The 19051-nt window shown below is 42.6% G+C and overlaps 1 protein-coding gene across 1 annotated transcript; it reads right to left on the reverse strand.

Annotated features, from left to right (window-relative positions):
• Positions 1-15469: 15469 nt before the first annotated feature.
• LOC121862732 lies at positions 15470-16229 on the reverse strand. Its single transcript, XM_042361049.1, has 2 exons — positions 15843-16229; positions 15470-15667 (listed from the first exon to the last, which is right to left on the reverse strand). The coding sequence occupies exons 1-2, from the start codon at positions 16227-16229 to the stop codon at positions 15470-15472; spliced, it is 585 nt and encodes a 194-aa protein (XP_042216983.1).
• Between the last annotated feature and the right edge of the window lie 2822 nt (positions 16230-19051).

A 19051-nucleotide genomic window follows, 5' to 3' on the forward strand; every position in this document is an offset into this window, starting at 1 on the left:
CTGTATACAAAGTGTGTTGTACCTGTATATCTGTGAGTGTATACATGTATTGCCTATATGTTAATACGTGTACATGTTCTGTGTGTTTATGTGAGTGTATAGGTGTGTGTGTGTCTGTGTGTATCTATGTGTGTGTCTGTGTGTATCTATGTCTGTGTGTGTGTGTGTGTGTGTGTGTGTGTGTGTGTGTGTGTGTGTATCTGTCTTTCTGTGTGTATCTATGTGTGTGTCTGTGTGTATCTATGTCTGTGTGTGTTACATGAAGCACAATTAATATTACATTGTAGTTTTTCATTTAAGTAATAGCAATAATTGTGTGTGTGTCTGTGTGTGTGTGTGTGTGTGTGTGTGTCTGTGTGTGTGTGTATGTGTGTGTGTGTGTCTGTGTGTGTGTATGTATCTGTGTGTTTTGTTGTCCTATAAATGTTGACTTTTAATTAAACTTGTTGGTAAATAATTATTATTACTCCACTCTTCCAATGTTATCAACACTCCCTTTAACAACTATTACTTCCCCAACAAACAATCCTCCCCAACAAACAATCCTCCCCAACAAACAATCCTCCCCAACAAACAATCCTCCCCAATACACTCCCTACACCAACCATTCCTCCCCACCACTAAAGAAGGACTCACAGAAGTCCTCCAACACCCTCAACTTCCTCCCCAACCAAAACCATTCCTCCCTAACCCATTCTCCCCATCTTCCTCCCCATATTAGCCATTCCTCCCCAATACCCTCATCTTCCTCCCCACTATAACCATCCCTCCCTCAACTCATTCTCCCCAGCAGAGCCATGGAAGACCCGCCAATAGGCAATAACGAACTGAGTGAAGGAGGTAGAGAAGGTAGTTGGGTGCGTGATAACAAGAGGTGAGGGAGGAGGGGGTGAGAAGGTTAGAGAGAGGGGGGGGGGAAGGAGTTAAGTGGAAGAGGCAGAGAGGGAGGGAAGGTGGAAGACAGGGAAGGAGTTGGGGGGGGGTAGGGAAAGAGGAGGAGGAGGGTGAGAGTGAAGGAAGGTATTGGGGGAAGGAAGAAAGGAGGGAGGTAGGTAAGAGGAAGTGATTCATAGGAGGCCAAGGATCCTGTCATGAATGTTACTCGTAAGTGCAGGACGATAGAATGTTCATAACTTATTAACTTACGATAAAGCACAGAATTATCGTAACTGGTGACAAAATTTACGATAAAACGCTGAACTATCGTAACTCTACCCTAACTAGATACATTCACTTCGTAACTGTTACTAAGACTTAGGTCACAGTTATAGAGATATTAACTTAATGAAGAGAATGTTTATAAAAAGTCCCCTCGTTACGTAGTGTTTAAAAATGGTGATAATATTACGCTGAGACTCTACCGTAACTATATAAACTCGTGGCTTTAGGAAATGGCATTAAAATTATACTGAGACTCTACCCGAGTCGAAATGATGTTGCTTGATTGGCTCAAATCGATTTAACCAAAGGGACGTCATGCCGTATGAACCAATCAGGTGCTCTAGAACCCGGGGTCCATTTTCAGGTCGTCCCAGGGAAAAGTATTGAGCATTGTGAAGACCACGGGTGAGCAAGTGCCCACACTACTGCCCCCAGTTGGCTCATTGACCCATCACCAGTGCTGTTGAGGGTCAGGGCTCAATTTTTCCCCCTATCTGAAGCGGCTGATGGCGCGCGCGCGCGCGTGTGTGTGTGTGTGTGTGTGTGTGTGTGTGTGTGTGTGTGTGTGTGTGTGTGTGTGTGTGTGTGTGTGTGTGTGTGTGTTCTAGCCTCTCTCTCTCTCTCATTATTCATTCTACTCCACATATTTCACTAAATCCCTTTAATACTTTTGAATGAAATTATAAAGAATTTCATAAAACCTGAATTGTGAGTCGAAAGAAAATGTTCATATCTTTTTTTCTTCTGCAATAATTATCGTGGTGTACACAATTCTTGTTTACACCACTGTGATTCCTGTTTACACCGCTGTGATTCTGATTCACCAACTTGTTTACAGTTATAAAAGACTCGGCGAGTTAGTAAAAGCTCTGAAGTTATGTTTGTAAAAAATGATATAATTATAAAATGCTGGATGGCAATTGTCGGTCTGTCGGTTAAGATTCAATTACCACGGTAAAGCTTGTAGTGCTCACAGCTGGTGACTTGGTACTCAAAGGTGGTGATTATATTGAAGCTCACAGTTGGTTCAGTATGGGGTGTGCGTTAGATGGTGAAATACTCGTGAGTCTTATGTGTGTTAACGGAAGAGACTCACTCATACCAAACATTTATATGAATTAAATATATGAGGAAACGTGCAAGTCTGATTAAATTTTGTGAAACTTATTTTTATGAGGCTTTACAGGAAATGAAACGAGATGAAGGTAGGATAGTTGTTTCGCCACACACACACACACACACACACACACACACACACACACACACACACACACACACACACACACACACACACACACACACACACACGTAACAAAGGATCATCCGCCAGACACTCTTGTTAGTGCATTGAATATCTACCAGCCAGCCCACACACACACACACACACACACACACACACACACACACACACACACACACACACACACACACACACACACACACACACACCACACACACATTACACACAGCCATTACCACACACACACTACAGTCTGGTGTCACGTAGGCTAGACTAGACAGGTTCAGATAAGATAAGTCTGTCTTCCTGGCATTGTCTGGCTGTGTAGCGTGGGTGAGGTGGTGTGGTGGGTGTGATGGTGGGGTGGTGTGGTCACTGTGGTGTGGTGAGGTAGTGTGGTGGTGTGGTAGTAGTAGTGTGGTGGTGTATTAGTGTTGTATGTCTAGTTTTGGTGTGAATTCTGTATAACATAAATTTTCGGGGCTTCTAAGTGCATTTAGTCTTTTTCAAACTCATCATACCGGACTTGATTTCACCCCCAAAAAATAGCACTAGCCAGTGAAGCGGAAAGAATACGTTAAGTGAAAGGATACGTCCGATGAAAGATGATAGTCAACTCTTGGAAAAAAAAAAGACGACAGAAAATGCGAGTTGGCGCCAAAAAGCAATAATTGTGACGCTGCCTTTAGTCATGCAGTTCTGATCACGTGACTTACAATAAAGAGTAAGGACAATAATAGGTTTAATATCCACATAATTGTTTCTGACATCTGTGCATTATAATTCGCTAAAATGGGACTCACGTAATATAAACAATAACATGGGCCTTCATCGTGAAACACCTGTCGTGTTGTGGGTTCAGAAAGTATCATGTAAACACGAAGGGTGAGTGACCAGTGAGTGACCTTAACTTTCTTGCGTATTTTTTTGCTTTGGAATTTTGCTACCTTAACTTGATACGTTCTTTCAATTCTACCTTAACTAGATACGTTCATTCACTTCTACCTTAACTAGATGCGTTCTATTAACGCCAGTTAGGAGACAGAATCCTGGTACAGAGGGCTCGTGGGTCGGCGACAGGTCAATACTGAGACAGTCTTCACCGTGTAATTGTATCGCATGTTGGTTGAGACGGGGATTCGAAGCACTGCAGCGACGCCACATTCATTGAACGAAATCGAGACCTCCGCTCCACCATTATTACACTAACCATTCGTGGCGTGTGTGTGTGTGTGTGTGCGTGCGTGCTTTCACTTATCTTTCTCTATCTCGTGTTTTTTTTTAATCTCAGTCTTTTGCCAATACTTATCCTCCTCCTCCTCCTCCTCCACCCTATCTCGTTTTTATGGCTCCTCCTCCAGCTAAGAAGGACACATGTGCATAAGATCACGTCTGGTTACTCGGGTTAAAACGATTGATTACGTCTCTTCCAGGAAATAACACCACAAGAAAACTGTAGCATTGACGCAGCGTTACACGAGGGATTGACGGCGTTACACGAGGGATTGACGGCGTTACACGAGGGATTGACGGCGTTACACGAGGGATTGACGGCGTTACAGAGATACGAGCAACAACAGGAGGACACAACAAACACAAGTAACACAACACAATAATACGTCAACTTTGGGACTTGTGGCTCGAGGCTAAACACAATAATGAGATGCAATTTGTGTGTCTGGCGATACAGCTGTTGGTGAATTAGTGGTGTGTGTGTGTGTGTGTGTGTGTGTGTGTGTGTGTGTGTGTGTGTGTGTTGACCTTCGTGAGGAGATAGGTCATGTTGGGATCCATCATGACTTGATCTAACCTTACTTAACCCAGATTCACCTAACCTACCCATTACGAATAAAACTAAAATAGGCACCAATTTTAATTTATTGGTTTATGTGTGACTAAGACAGGGGACTATTAGAAATGGGCCCCCACAAGAATTAGGGTCTGTTAAGATTGGGGCCCATTAGAACTGGGGCCCATTAGAACTGGGGACCATTAGGACTGGTGCCTATTAGGACTGGTGCCTATTAGGACTGGTGCCTATTAGGACTGGGGCCTATATGACTCAACCAGAGGGAGTTAAAATACAGATCTCTATAACTGTAGATTATACCATTATATAACGATAACATAAGATATAATTGGATAATATAACAACACTGTAGCTGGACATTATACCAATATAACAGAGTATAACTGGAGACCATAACAGTATAACAACGCATAACAGTAACAAGACCCCGGGGTGTGACTCATTCGTTAGTGTTGTATACGAGAGGTAGATGGCGCTCACCTCCCTACTATATCAGCTGATGGGTGTAAACAAATAAAGACGGTCCATACTAACCTCGTTAACGCTATTCTCTCTCTCGTGATAACTGGGACAATTATAAAGATACCTTCAGATAAACTGGGTGATGGTAATGGTGGATTTATGGGAGGGTGTGGCTGCGTCGACCTGAGGGTAGTCTCAAAATATCTCACTCATGTTACGACAAAAACATGAATTCTCAAAAAAAATCTTAAGTTTCGACAAAATATTGATTCTCAGTGGATTCTAAGCTCAGTTGTTTTCTTAATTCGTTTTTTTCAATTCATGGCACAAAGATAGATTCTCAAAAGATCCTTAGGTGACAGAGAGAGAGAGAGAGAGAGAGAGAGAGAGAGAGAGAGAGAGAGAGAGATCCCAGTTTGTCAAAATAAACGATGGAGAGCGAAAAGATCAGAGAGTTTCAGTGCCCAAATATTTGAGAGACACTTTAGAGACTGGCTGGAGAGATAGATGCGAGATATCAAAGACGCTTCTAATGGCGGAAGAAGGGAGTGAAGACTTGAGATGTGTGATGAAGGGGTGTGTGTGTGTGTGTGTGTGTGTGTGTGTGTGTGTGTGTGTGTGTGTGTGTGTAAAAGCCAGATACAGACAGAAAGACAGACAAACAAAAAACACAAACTGACAAACAGAAAAAAGGGAGAGAGACAGATAGACAGACAGACAGACAGATGCATAAGTAGATAGTTAGACAGAGAAGTAGACAAAGCGAGAGAGAGAGAGAGAGAGAGAGAGAGAGAGACTAAACGTATCATTGTCATTAATGGAAATAATGATGAAAAATTTTAATTTTTCTTTTGTCATTTAAATTTCCATGTGAATTCTTCCAACAGAAAGGATTTAAATATTAAACTTCGGTGTTCATGTTAATATTTTTTGGTGATTTTGTTAAACTTAAACTGATATTGTTATGATAGTTCATTAATAATAATAATAATAATAATAATAATAATAATAATAATAATAATAATAATAATAACAATAATAATAATAATGATAATAAGTCAGCAAAAATAAATAAATACTGATAATCTATTTTCTCTCCCAGGACGAACAGCGATAAGAACGTAAGAAAATACAGAATAAAGATAAATAACAGAAAAAGAAGAGGGAATACGTAGAGGGAGGGAGTGGAAAAAAGAATAAAGAAGAGAATGAAGGACTGATAGATACAGAGAGAGAGAGAGAGAGAGAGAGAGAGAGAGAGAGAGAGAGAGAGAGATGTGTTCACTTTTATCGTCTATACTGGGATAAAGAAAGATGTAAGCTATTTAAGAGTCCATTTGTCATAGTAACATATGTGGCTTAGTGGTAGAGCTGTGGTAGAGGATGGTGCTGTGGTGTGGATGGTGGTATGGTGCTGTGGTGTGGTAAGGAATGATATGGTGTGTGTGTGTAAGTCATTCAGAAAGTGCATACATAGAGCTATCTGACGCTGACGGGAGGAGCCAATCAAAATGTCTCTCTTCTCGACGTCACACAAGAGAATTACCTCATTATCTCCAATCATTAAGGCTCGTAATTGATTAGTAATGACTAACTCCAATCAAGGGGAGGCAAAATAGCGAAAATGAATTGGAAATTGTTGAAGGTCGCAGAGGTGAGGGAGGGAAGAGGGAGGGTTGGAGTGGGGGAGGAGGTAGGGAAGGATGGAGAGAAAGAGGGGTGGAGGGAGGGAGGGGTGGGGGGTAGGGAAGAGGGGAGGGTTGGAGGGGGAGGAGGTGGGGAAGGTTGGAGAGAAAGAGGGGGCAGGAGGAGGGAGGGGTGGGGGGGTAGGGGAAGAGGGAGGGGTTGGAGTGGGGGAGGAGGTAGGGGAAGGTTGGAGAGAAAGGAGGGGTGGAGGGAGGGAGGGGTGGGGGGTAGGGAAGAGGAGGGGTTGGAGTGGGGAGGAGGTAGGGGAAGGTTGAGAGAAAGAGGGGTGGGAGGGGAGGGGAGGGGTGGGGGTAGGGCGGAGGGAGGGTTGGGAGTGGGGGAGGTAGGGAAGGATGGAGAGAAAGAGGGGGTGGAGGAGGGAGGGGTGGGGGGGTGGAAGCAGGGAGGGTTGGAGTGGGGGAGGAGGTAGGGAAGGTTGAGAGAAAGAGGGGTGGAGGAGGGCGGGTGGGGGTAGGGAAGAGGGAGGCTGGAGGGGGGGAGGAGGTAGGGAAGGATGGAGAGAAAGAGGGGTGGAGGAGGGAGGAGTGGGGGGTAGGGAAGAGGGAGGGCGGGAAGTGGAGGTAGGGAAGAGAGGGGGTGAAGACGACAGAAGATAGAGAAAGAGGGAAGGAGGAGGCTGAGAGAAAATGGTGAGAGATAGAGAAAGGACTGTAAGAGAGAGAGAGAGAAGGCGGGGGTGGAGACAAGACACCCACAAACCATCCTTCAATTAGAGAGACAACTGAGAGACCAAGTTGAGACAGAGACATGTGGCTGGACGCAAATGAGAGATGCTAAGTGATGGAGAGAGACAAATGAACCACGTGAAGACAGAGAGAGAGAGAGAGAGAGAGAGAGACACACAGAGACAACATCTTGACTGTCTCTGTCTCTCTCGGTGTATGAGATACGTCTCAAACCTACTGGTCTCTGAACCAAACCAAACCAAACTCTCTCTCTCTCTCTCTCTCTCAGCATTGTTATTGGTCAGCGTGTTAATAGGCGATTCGGACAAAACTCATCCAAAATTGCCTTTAAACTACATATGACTGACAGGAAACATATATATATATATATATATATATATATATATATATATATATATATATATATATATATATATATATATATATATATATTTATCTCATAACAGATAAATACAACTTGTTGATGACATAGTGAGCGAATATTAATGTAAAAAATATTAAGAAGATTATTGAAGCGATTATTTCCTCGACCTTGCACTTTGAATATTGAAGGTCATGTTCTCGTCCTTGTTCGTATCTGTGTACGTGGTTTTTCCTAATGTCCTTCCGTACGTGTCTCTAAATTTCAGGTGAGAGAATGTACCTGTAATATTAATTAGCTCCTGAAATATAAAGTTAAGTTCTTTAGCTACTCCTTGATTGGAATTTAGATGAAAATTAAGGCTTTTTCTCCGTGCGGGAATATTCGTCAGTGATTCTTTTTGTTGGCGTTCTTGTGTGGTCAGTCGGATTCATCGGGTTTATTGATGTCGTCTGCGTTCCTCTGAGTTGTCGTTGGATTTTTTTTTTATGGTGTGGTAGTTGTGTTGACATTCTCACCAGGCCAGTAAAAGCTCTTAACGAAACACCAATTAGAGGAAGACACAGTAACATACACAAAACACGCCATGTTATGAGGAAATAAAACGTCTTTGTTGTCTTCTTCCTCTTCCATCTCTTCCTTTTATTATCTCTCCTTTCTCCTCCTCCTCATCCTCCCATGTGTGTGTGTGTGTGTGTGTGTGTGTGTGTGTGTGTGTGTGTGTGTGTGTGCGAGATATATCAGGTACTTGTGATGTGATTAATAAAAAATAATATATACAAACACTGTTGTTATTAAGTCACTCATACTGTGTTAAATGTGTTCCCTTTCTTTCCCTCTCTCCCCTCTCTTTTCCTCTCTTTATACCAATTCTTTCCCTGCTTCTCCCCTCTCTTCCTTTTCTTTCTCTCTCTCCCCTTTCTTTCCCTCTCTTTCCTTTCTTTTTCCCCTCTCTCTCCCTCTCTTCCCACTCTCCCATCTCTTCCCCTCACCCCTCCATTTCTCTCCACAGGACCAAGGGATCAAATCGCTTTAGAGAAAGTCCATCACAATATATTTTGGGTCCTCAACCAACACACACACACACACACACACACACACACACACACACACACACACACACACACACACACACAGGCACTGGCACTGTTCCAATAGTCACGGCAGTGAAGACCCTGACTGGGATATGCCTTGAAGACCTGTTGGACCTTTAACCTCTGACCCATGACCTCTGGCCTATGATCCCTGACCTCTGACCCTTGAGCATTAACCCCTAGTCCCGAACCTCTTACCCATAATCCCTGAGCAATGACCCTTGACCTTTTATCCCAAAATCCTAAACCCCAGACATGTGACCCTTCATCCTTAAGCCCTGAATTTTAACCTCTGACCCTTGACCCCTGACCCCTGACCTTTCAGCTGGCCTCTAACTCGCACTTTCAAAGTTTCAACACTCTGGTAAAAGCTTGTATTCGTAGAGTGTGCTGTTGTGTACTGCGGAGACACACACACACGTTTGTATATTTTCAGCCACCGGCTGCAACTCTATTTATAAACCGTTTATTATTATTATTATTATTATTATTATTATTATTATTATTATTATTATTATTATTATTATTATTATTACACACACACACACACACACACACACAGACACAGACACACACACACACACACACACACACACACTCACACATCTATCAACATAATGGCTCTCATGTAAACGTGTTCAAAAAAGCACTTTATATGCAGATGAGAAATATGTTGACCTGCGCCACACATGACCCGGGGTCAATACTTATGACCTTACATTATTCCTGCCTCATTAAGGGCATATCAAAGTTAGCATGATACTGCTTATATGAACCTGTGTGTGTGTGTGTGTGTGTGTGTGTGTGTGTGTGTGTGTGTGTGTGTGTGTGTGTGTGCACTGCCCTCACAATCAGTCTACATACTAGTACACTTCACCCTCCCCTGCTGTACTATTGCTTCCCTAGGGGTCCTGTGTTGGAGAGAGAGAGAGAGAGAGAGAGAGAGAGAGAGAGAGAGAGAGAGAGAGAGAGAGAGAGAGAGAGAGAGAGAGGTGTCATAGAAACGGCAGTACAGACCTTGGTAACACATATACGGACCTAACAACCTTACAAGTTACAGGCAAGAGTTACAGTGTTACGAACAGCGTTACAGTCCTTAATAGCGGCGATACAGACCCTGGTAACGGAGATACAGACCCAATATGTTACAGGCAAGAGTTACAGTGTTAAGAAAACTCCAATGAATATGCGATTTTTGGACTGGAGGAAGTTGGGGGAACCAATATTCCTCTGTCAGGACCAGGTGGCCGGGTGTTACTATAGTGAGGAGTCTAGGATGTCTATTGTGGGTAGACAGACAGACAGGCAGACAGACAGACAGACAGACAGACAGACAGACAGACAGACAGACAGATCCACAATATATAATAAAGACGTGATATTTTACTAGTTATTTTTTTGTGAATGTTGAAGCGTGTCGGGGAAGGAAGTTCTGGTGAATACAAGCTTGACGAGTAGAAAATCAAGCGTAATAATGGTCTTTGAAGTACAGTATACATATATATTTTTGTTCCTAGTGTTTGTAGGTTAGATCCGGGTCCCTCGTGTGCAAAGTAGACAGTCAGATAGACAGGCAGACAGACAGACAGACAGAACTGAACATATTTAATTGACTTAACATGAACGAGATTTAAGTAAAGAAATTATAGGTGTTTTATTGTCCATACTATAAATTTAGATCACCAACCAGCCACCAACACCACTACCAACACTACCACCAACCACCATCGCCAACACCACCACCAACACTACCACCAACCACCATCACCAACACCACCCAGTAATGACTTACACACACACACACACACACACACACACACACACACACACACACACACACACACACACACACACAATAACACTATGCTGAAATGAACTGTAGTTTGAGCTTTTCCCATCTAGTTATTATATGTCTTATTTGTGTCACTTATGTTACACGGTATATTATTTGTAATTCGTAACCCATTCCCCAAATATGTAACTGTATATTTTCAGCCTTCTACGCTGCTCTTCAATAAACCGTAGACTATTATACATACATATTATTATTACACACACACACACAATAACACACACACACACACACACACACACACACACACACACACACACACTAACCACCAACCACAATCGGTCATTAGGTCACCAGACTAGACAGGTAACTTTATTAGGCCAATAAGGTTAGCGATTTATCAACAAATGACGTCATTCATAACAAAATAATTACATTAATATTGATTGAGTGTTGAGGAACTTATAGTCAGGGAAGGATTTGGCTCACAATCTCTTAATCTGAGGTGATTGGTAGAGAGAGAGAGAGAGAGAGAGAGAGAGAGGCGATATTAGATGTATACAGCGAGAGAAAAAGAGAGAGTGAGAGAGAGGGAGATGACTATATACATGCAATGAGTGAGAGAGGGAAAGGAGAAACAAAAGTGAAACGTGAGAGGGAGAGAGAACTGGAGGAATGGGGAACATGTCTCTTTCATCTCTCCCGATTATTGTCAATATCTCCCTCTACCTTGCCATCTCTCACTTCCCCCATCGTCTCTCATCATCATTCACTCCCTGTCTAATTGTGTCCCTCACCATGTCTCACCTCCCCACCTTCACTCTCTCCCTGTCTCACTGCCTGTCACCGTCACCTCCAATTAACTTCACCTAGTCTCTCCTTCACCTAGTCTCTCCTTCTAATTTAGTCTCTCCTTCACCTACTCTCTCCTTCACCTAGTCTCTCCTTCACCTAGTCTCTCCTTCACCTACGTCATTGTCTTGAGGATTTGGTTGATCCGAGTGTTAGAAATAAAGCCATCCTCTCAAGACGCTCCCACACATACTCACAGTGAGCCTTTTACTGTACCTCGTCAGCTGTTGTCTTGTAAGGTACAGCAACAGCAGTTAGAGGTCTTGTAAGGTACAGCAACAGCAGTTAGAGGTCTTGTAAGGTACAGCAACAGCAGGTACAGGTCTTGTAATCGTCTTATTCAGGAGTCTAAATTATAATGAACCCGGACCTATGATATGGCCAAACCTAACTTAACTTAAACTAACTTAACCTAACCTACTTAAATCAAAGTACCTAACCAAACCTAATCGAAATTAATCTCAGGTGCCTCTAACTCAACAGGGGCACAGGACCTTCCTTGATCCTCCTTGACCCTCCCTAAATCCTCCTGTACCTCCCTGGTTCTTCCCTAGACCTTCCTGGATCCTCCTTGACCCCACTGGATCCTTTTGAACATTGGCTGAAAAGTTATATATTAATTTATTCTTGGAAGTTGTGCATAACCTTCCATGGGCGATCGCTTCCATCCATCGGCGATATAGTGTTTATGTTGTAGAATGTAATGCTCTCTCTCTCTCTCTCTCTCTCTCTCTCTCTCTCTCTCTCTCTCTCTCTCTCTCTCTCTCTCTCTCTCTCTCTCTCTCTACTAACAAAGCAATATTCTTTACTTACCTGAAACTTTTTGAAGCGTTGACGTAAACTTTGTTAACTACCAACAAAAATTTTAATAAGAAGGCGAAAGATTTTATATTTTTTAATTTTCAGACGCAGGTAAAAAAAAACTTCTTAAGTAACTTGATTTACTTAGCGTTAATTATCACTTATTTTAAGTAGAACCTGAAAGATGATTTTTGGGGGTACATTTCAAACACAAGTAAAAGAAATTATCTCAGGTAAGTTCAGTAATTATCTGAAATTCAAATAGAAAACTGAATAATAATAGTTTCTCGTAAATTCATAATAGGGAAATAGAATATCTCACTTAAGTTGATTTACATAGAGGGTAGTGATGATTACCGTAAAATTACCACTCTAACCTAACCTAACCTCACCTCACCAGACCTCATCTAACCTAACCTAACCCCCCTCCCCCAGGTAACATGAGGACAATTAATCTTCAGGTGAGCTCAATAGGTATAATATATAGTATAGACAGGTAAGATTCCTCGGTCTACGTCATTCATCTTGATCGTCGGAGACAAACTTGACTAAGAAACTTGAGCTCCAACAATATAACTTAATTTACATATCTAAGCAATACCGGGTAGAGGGGGGTAAAGTGGAGGGAGGAGGGAGGTGGAAGAGAATGAAAAGAAAGAAAGAGAGAAATATAAAGATAAAAAAGAAAAGAAGAGAATAAAAGAACAGATCCTCTCCTCTGAGATACGACCAATCTGGGACACAACCCGTAATTAATGGTGTCCGGGAGGTGAGGAGATGAATATGGGAGGTGAGGTGTGAAGGGAGAGGTAGTGAGAGGGAGAGGGAGGGTAGTGTGAGGAGAGAGGGAGGTGAGGATGGATGGGGGGAACTAAGGAAAGAGGGATACTTGAGGGTAACACAGCCTGGGGTTAGAGGGGATGTTGTATTTCCATTTCTTTATCAACAATTACCTTTCTTTACCACAAAATATATTACCTCTATTATACAGCAGTAGTTTATATTACCTCTCTCTCTCTCTCTCTCTCTCTCTCTCTCTCTCTCTCTCTCTCTCTCTCTCTCTCTCTCTCTCTCTCTCTCTCTCTTGGTTAATTTTGTCTTTATCTATCTTTCTCTTTCTTCGCCTTTCAATTATCCTTTTTATGCTTTTGAGAATTCTCGGTTTTCATACACAGTGAACACTTTATTTAACGGACGCTATGAAGAGGAAAGTCCGTTATATCGAGGGTCTGTTAGATATGAAACCCCCAATCTAATGGGTTATTTGGTGAGAGTCCGTTATATAAAGAGAGAAATCCGCTATATGGAGAGATAAATCCGTTATATGGAGGTTTCACTATCTTTCTCCTGCAGTTATAAAATGAACTCGCTTTTATATAGAAACATTTACGTGATGAAATATAATCCTGATAAATATATGTAAGGAAAATTCATACTCTTTTATACCGGGGTCAAGGTCTCACGTCATGCAGGTAATTTAACTAATGACAGGTGATAATTAATGAATGTCTAAATGACCTCTCCCACCTTGTGATAATTATAAGAAATATGAAATTAAAAGAAAATGAAAAAAAAATAATGTAGATAGAAAGAGGAAATTGAAAGAAAATTTTAATAAAAATTAGCTGAGGAAGAGGAAATAGCAAATACTAAAAGTGATAGAAAGAAATAATGAAAAAAATATATATAATTAAAAAAGAAGAAGAAATATTACAAGAGTTTTTTATCATTTCCTCATTGTGTTGCGTGCTTGACCTTGGGGGGTGGGGGGGGTGGGGGGTTTGTTTGTTTGTTTGTTTGCTTCACTCCTTCCCTCCCTCCGTAAACAAACAAGGTAAACAAAGGATTTAAAAAACAAAAGCGTGTGTGGAATAATAAAATGAAAACAAGAATATGTTGATGGTGGTGCGTGTGTGAAGGTGATTCTCTCTCTCTCTCTCTCTCTCTCTCCTTTGCTCACCCCTACACCACCTCTCACCTCTCTCACCCCTCACCAATCACCCTCCACCCCTTCCCTCTCTCTCTCTCTCTGCAGCAGCTGTTGGCGCAGGGGGAGAGAGACAGGAGTGAGAGGGAGGGAGTGAGAGAGGAGAGATAAGAGAGAATTAAAAGAGATTCAGGTGGAAGAGACAGGATGAAATAGACAGAGAGAGTGAGAGAGAGAGAGAGAGAAAACGAAAATAGAGATAAAGAGAAAGAGACGAAAGAAGAAAGAAAAAAGATAGAAGAGGGAAGAAGGCAAAACCGAAATAAAAAATGAGACTTTATCAAGGAGAAACATAAAAGAGTAGAACAGAGAAAGAGAGAGAGAGAAAGGGGAAAGTGGGGGAGGAGAATGGCAGGATTAGGGAGGGGAGTAGGAAGATGGGAAGAGGGAAGAGATGAATTAAGGAGAGGTAGGATGATGGGGAGAGGGGAGAAAGAGGGGAATAGCATAATGGGAGGAGAATAGTAGAAAAGGGGGAAGAGAGGGGGGGACTGGGAGAAAGAAGAAAGAAAGACACAGAAGGAAGAAAAAGAAGGTGAAAGGAGACAGAGAAAGAAGAAAAAGAAGAGAAACAAGAACAAGAAACAAACACGAGCTACCATCACAAAGACAAAACAAAAACAGAACAATAACACAACAAGTGGTGCGTATGCTGGAGACGGAAATTAAATCTAGAAATTTTGCAGTGGCCGAGTGACCTTTACAACCTCCGTGACCTGACCTTCGTGACCTTCGTGACCTCAGTGAGTTGTGCTGTAATGATCAAGGTATACCGTCTCGTGTGTGTGTGTGTGTGTGTGTGATGCTTTAGTATAGTGAGTCCAGTGGTTGTTTGCTGGGTAGCTTTCAACCACAACAACAACAACAACTACGAAAATAATGAAAACAAATACAATAAATAACAATAACAACACCATCAATAACAGCAATTAACTTATTATTCTTCGTTTTATTTATCGTTTGTGTACAAGACATAATTATGATGTATAAAACTAATGAGCTTTATTATTGTTTATTTCTACCACCACTACCACTACTACCATCACTACCACCACTACCACCATTACCACCACCACTACCACCACCACCACCACCACTACCACCACTACCACCACTACCACTACACCACCACTATCACTACCACCATTCACCACCACTATCACTACCACCATTCACCACCACTATCACTATCACCAATTCACCACCACTATCACTACCACCATTCACCACCACTATCACTACCACCATTCACCACCACTATCACTATCACCAATTCACCACCACTATCACTACCACCATCCACCACCACTATCACTACCACCACCACCACCACTACCACCACCACTATCACTACCACCACCACTACCACCAACAATACTACTATCATCATCACTACCACCATCACTACCGCCACTACCACCACAGTAATTTAGGTGTGGTGGTCGTCTTGTGTTTTTCAATTATCTCACGATTTATTGTTGAAGAGATAAGAGACGGCAGAGTGGCGCTCGTTTGTCTAGATCTGCTGTATCATGCCTTGTGTATCCTGCTGTATCATGCCTTGTGTATCTTGTTGTATCATGCCTTGTGTATCTTGCTGTATCATGCCTTGTGTATCTTGCTGTATCATGCCTTGTGTATCTTGTTGTATCATGCCTTGTGTATCTTGTTGTATCATGCCTTGTGTATCTTGCTGTATCCTGTCTTGTGTATCCTGCTGTATCATGCCTTGTGTATCTTGCTATACCCTGTCTTGTGTATCCTGCTGTATCCTGTCTTGTGTATCCTGCTGTATCATGCCTTGTGTATCTTGTTGTATCATGCCTTGTGTATCGCTGTATCCTGTCTTGTGTATCCTGCTGTATCATGCCTTGTGTATCTTGCTATACCCTGTCTTGTGTATCCTGCTGTATCCTGTCTTGTGTATCCTGCTGTATCATGCCTTGTGTATCCTGCTGTATCATGCCTTGTGTATCTTGCTGTATCATGCCTTGTGTATCTTGCTGTATCATGCCTTGTGTATCTTGTTGTATCATGCCTTGTGTATCTTGTTGTATCATGCCTTGTGTATCCTGCTGTATCATGCCTTGTGTATCTTGTTGTATCATGCCTTGTGTATCCTGCTGTATCATGCCTTGTGTATCTTGCTGTACCCTGTCTTGTGTATCCTGCTGTATCCTGTCTTGTGTATCCTGCTGTATCATGCCTTGTGTATCTTGCTGTACCCTGTCTTGTGTATCCTGCTGTATCCTGTCTTGTGTATCCTGCTGTATCATGCCTTGTGTATCTTGCTGTATTATGCCATGTGTATCCTGCTGTATTCTGCCTCGTGTATCCTGTCTTGGGTATCCCTTTATACATCACCACACAGCACCACACAGCACCACACAGCACTACACAGCACTACACAGCACTACACAGCACCACACAGCACTACACAGCACCACACACAGCACTACACAGCACCACACAGCACATCATTCTCTCCTGTCACATTACAGTGGTTGTGAGTAATGTATATTGAGATGCTACGGCAGTGACAGTTCGCAGCTGAAGGTGAAATATGAGTGTTTTACTGTTTCTGACGTGTGTGTGTGTGTGTGTGTGTGTGTGTGTGTGTGTGTGTGTGTGTGTGTGTGTGTGTGCAAACAATATCTCGTAAATGGCGCAAAAAAAAAAATATATATATATATATATATCTAGAGTCTTGGCGTAATTTTGAAGCCATTTTGTATATTTTTATCTATCTTTTTTCTAGCTTGATAATAACTTTTTTAATGTGTTCTTTCATGGTTAGGTTAGGTTAGGTTCATAAACCAACCCTATAACTATACCTTAACTGGAAGCTTTCTCTCATTCCCATTTAAAAAAGATTTATTTTTATCGTCAAAAATCTTGGAAAATCTGGACCTGTTATGTTGAGGAGTCAGTAATCCGTCGCCATCACTTCCCACGGTAGCCTGGGGAAAATATTTAGTCCTAAGAGTCGAAATACTACACTCAGGTGCTGAAGATAGTGATCGTTCAGGTGTTTCTTGGATTGGAGGTTTTCGGGAAACATTTAAATCGTGGACGAAAGTTATTGGGATGCAGAAGGTGTCGGGCGGTGAACCTCAATGCCTTGACGATACAAAGGTGTGACTTCTGACCTGCTGAGCGCCTCTTCCACCTCCACCATACCACCTCCTCTCCACCTAACCCTTCTCCACACCACCTCCATACCCCCATCCCCCTGTCCACATCACCTCCACACTTCCACATAAAACAGATTTTTCATAAAACTCTTAAGTGTTTATTTAGCCAGAAACGCACAGGTAAAAATTACGTAATTAAGCGTCTTAGCTGGTGAGTTGTAGAGGCTTTGGCAAGGACTTAAGAAAACACGTAGTAATACAAGGTTAAAGGAATATACAGGTGTGTCAGCGTTGGAATCAGCGTGGTGCCACATCTACACACCTACCTCACCATACACTTGCGTCACCACACACCTGCCTCACCACACGCCTGTCACCACATACCTGCCTCACCACACACCTGCTTCATCACATACCTACCTCACCACACACCTGCGTCACCACACACCTGCCTCACCACATACCTGCTTCATCACATACCTACCTCACCACATACCTGCCTCACCACATACCTGCCCCCATCACATACCTACCCCACCACACACCTGCCTCCCCACCACATACCCACCTCACCACACACCTGCGTCACCACATACCTGCCTCATCACATACCTACCTCACCTCATACCTGCCTCACCACACACTTGCCTCACCACATACCTGCTTCATCACACACCTACCTCACCACATACCTGCCTCACCACATACCTGCCTCACCACACACCTGCGTCACCACACACCTGTCTCACCACACACCTGCCTCATCACACATCTACGTTACCACACACCTGCCTCATCACACATCTACGTCACCACACACCTCCCTCATCACACATCTACGTCCTCACACATCTACCTCACCACACACCTGCGTCACTACACACCTGCCTCACCACACACCTGCCATATTTACGCCCCACAGGTGACCTTAATTACTTGGCCTCCTCATTTAATATTCAAATATATTCACAATATTTATCGCACCCAGTAAACGACCCCTCTTAGTCACTATCCATTACCCCTAACCACAACAACACCACAACCTAACCTAACCACAACACCACTACAACTTAACCACAACACCACCACAACCTAACCTAACCACAACACCACTACAACTTAACCACAACGCCACCTCAACCTAACCCAACCACAACACCACTACAACTTAACCACAACACCACCTCAACCTAACCTAACCACAACACCACTACAACTTAACCACAACACCACTACAACCTAACCTAACCACAACACCACTACAACTTAACCACAACACCACCACAACTTAACCACAACACCACCTCAACCTAGCCTAACCACAACACACGACAACTTTACCTAGCCTAACCACAACACCGCCACAAGTTCCTGTAGCCTATCCACAACCGGGATTCACAAAGGTTCGTTGTTTAAATTTTCCTCGTAACTGAAGATTCAACAACGTTACTATCAAGTTGAAATAAGATACAACACAGAGATGGATTCTGAAACGTGTAGGAATCGTCTTTGTGTTGTAGCTACTGTAGTTGCATTCTTACGCCACCAGTTATGAGGAAATCTTAAAATACAACTTTTGAGAATCCATCGTAGTGTCGTGGCTGAAGTCAGTCAGATACTTTGTTGGTTCTCAATTTACGAGGAAATCCGACAATAAGAACCTTTAAGAATCCATCGTAGTAACCTAGCTAAAGTCAACCAGTCTGATACGTTCTTGCTTCCCCAGTTACGAGTAAATCTTCACCTCCCACCCAGGGACTTTTTGAGAATTCGGGAATCTTGAGCGTTACTAATCCTACTAGACGGTTCACAAAGTTTACGTTGTATTTGGAGTCCTATTACGATTTATATCCTACACTGCCCAGGGCTGACCATCCTTCATACTTTATATCCCTGACACATCCCCCAACCGTAATTTTCGCCAAGGAGGAATAACTCAGGGGAGGATGGATGTCCACTTTTGC

Source organism: Homarus americanus, unplaced genomic scaffold (assembly GCF_018991925.1).
Source record: "Homarus americanus isolate GMGI-L3 unplaced genomic scaffold, GMGI_Hamer_2.0 scaffold12274, whole genome shotgun sequence".
Lineage (NCBI taxonomy): Eukaryota > Metazoa > Arthropoda > Malacostraca > Decapoda > Nephropidae > Homarus > Homarus americanus.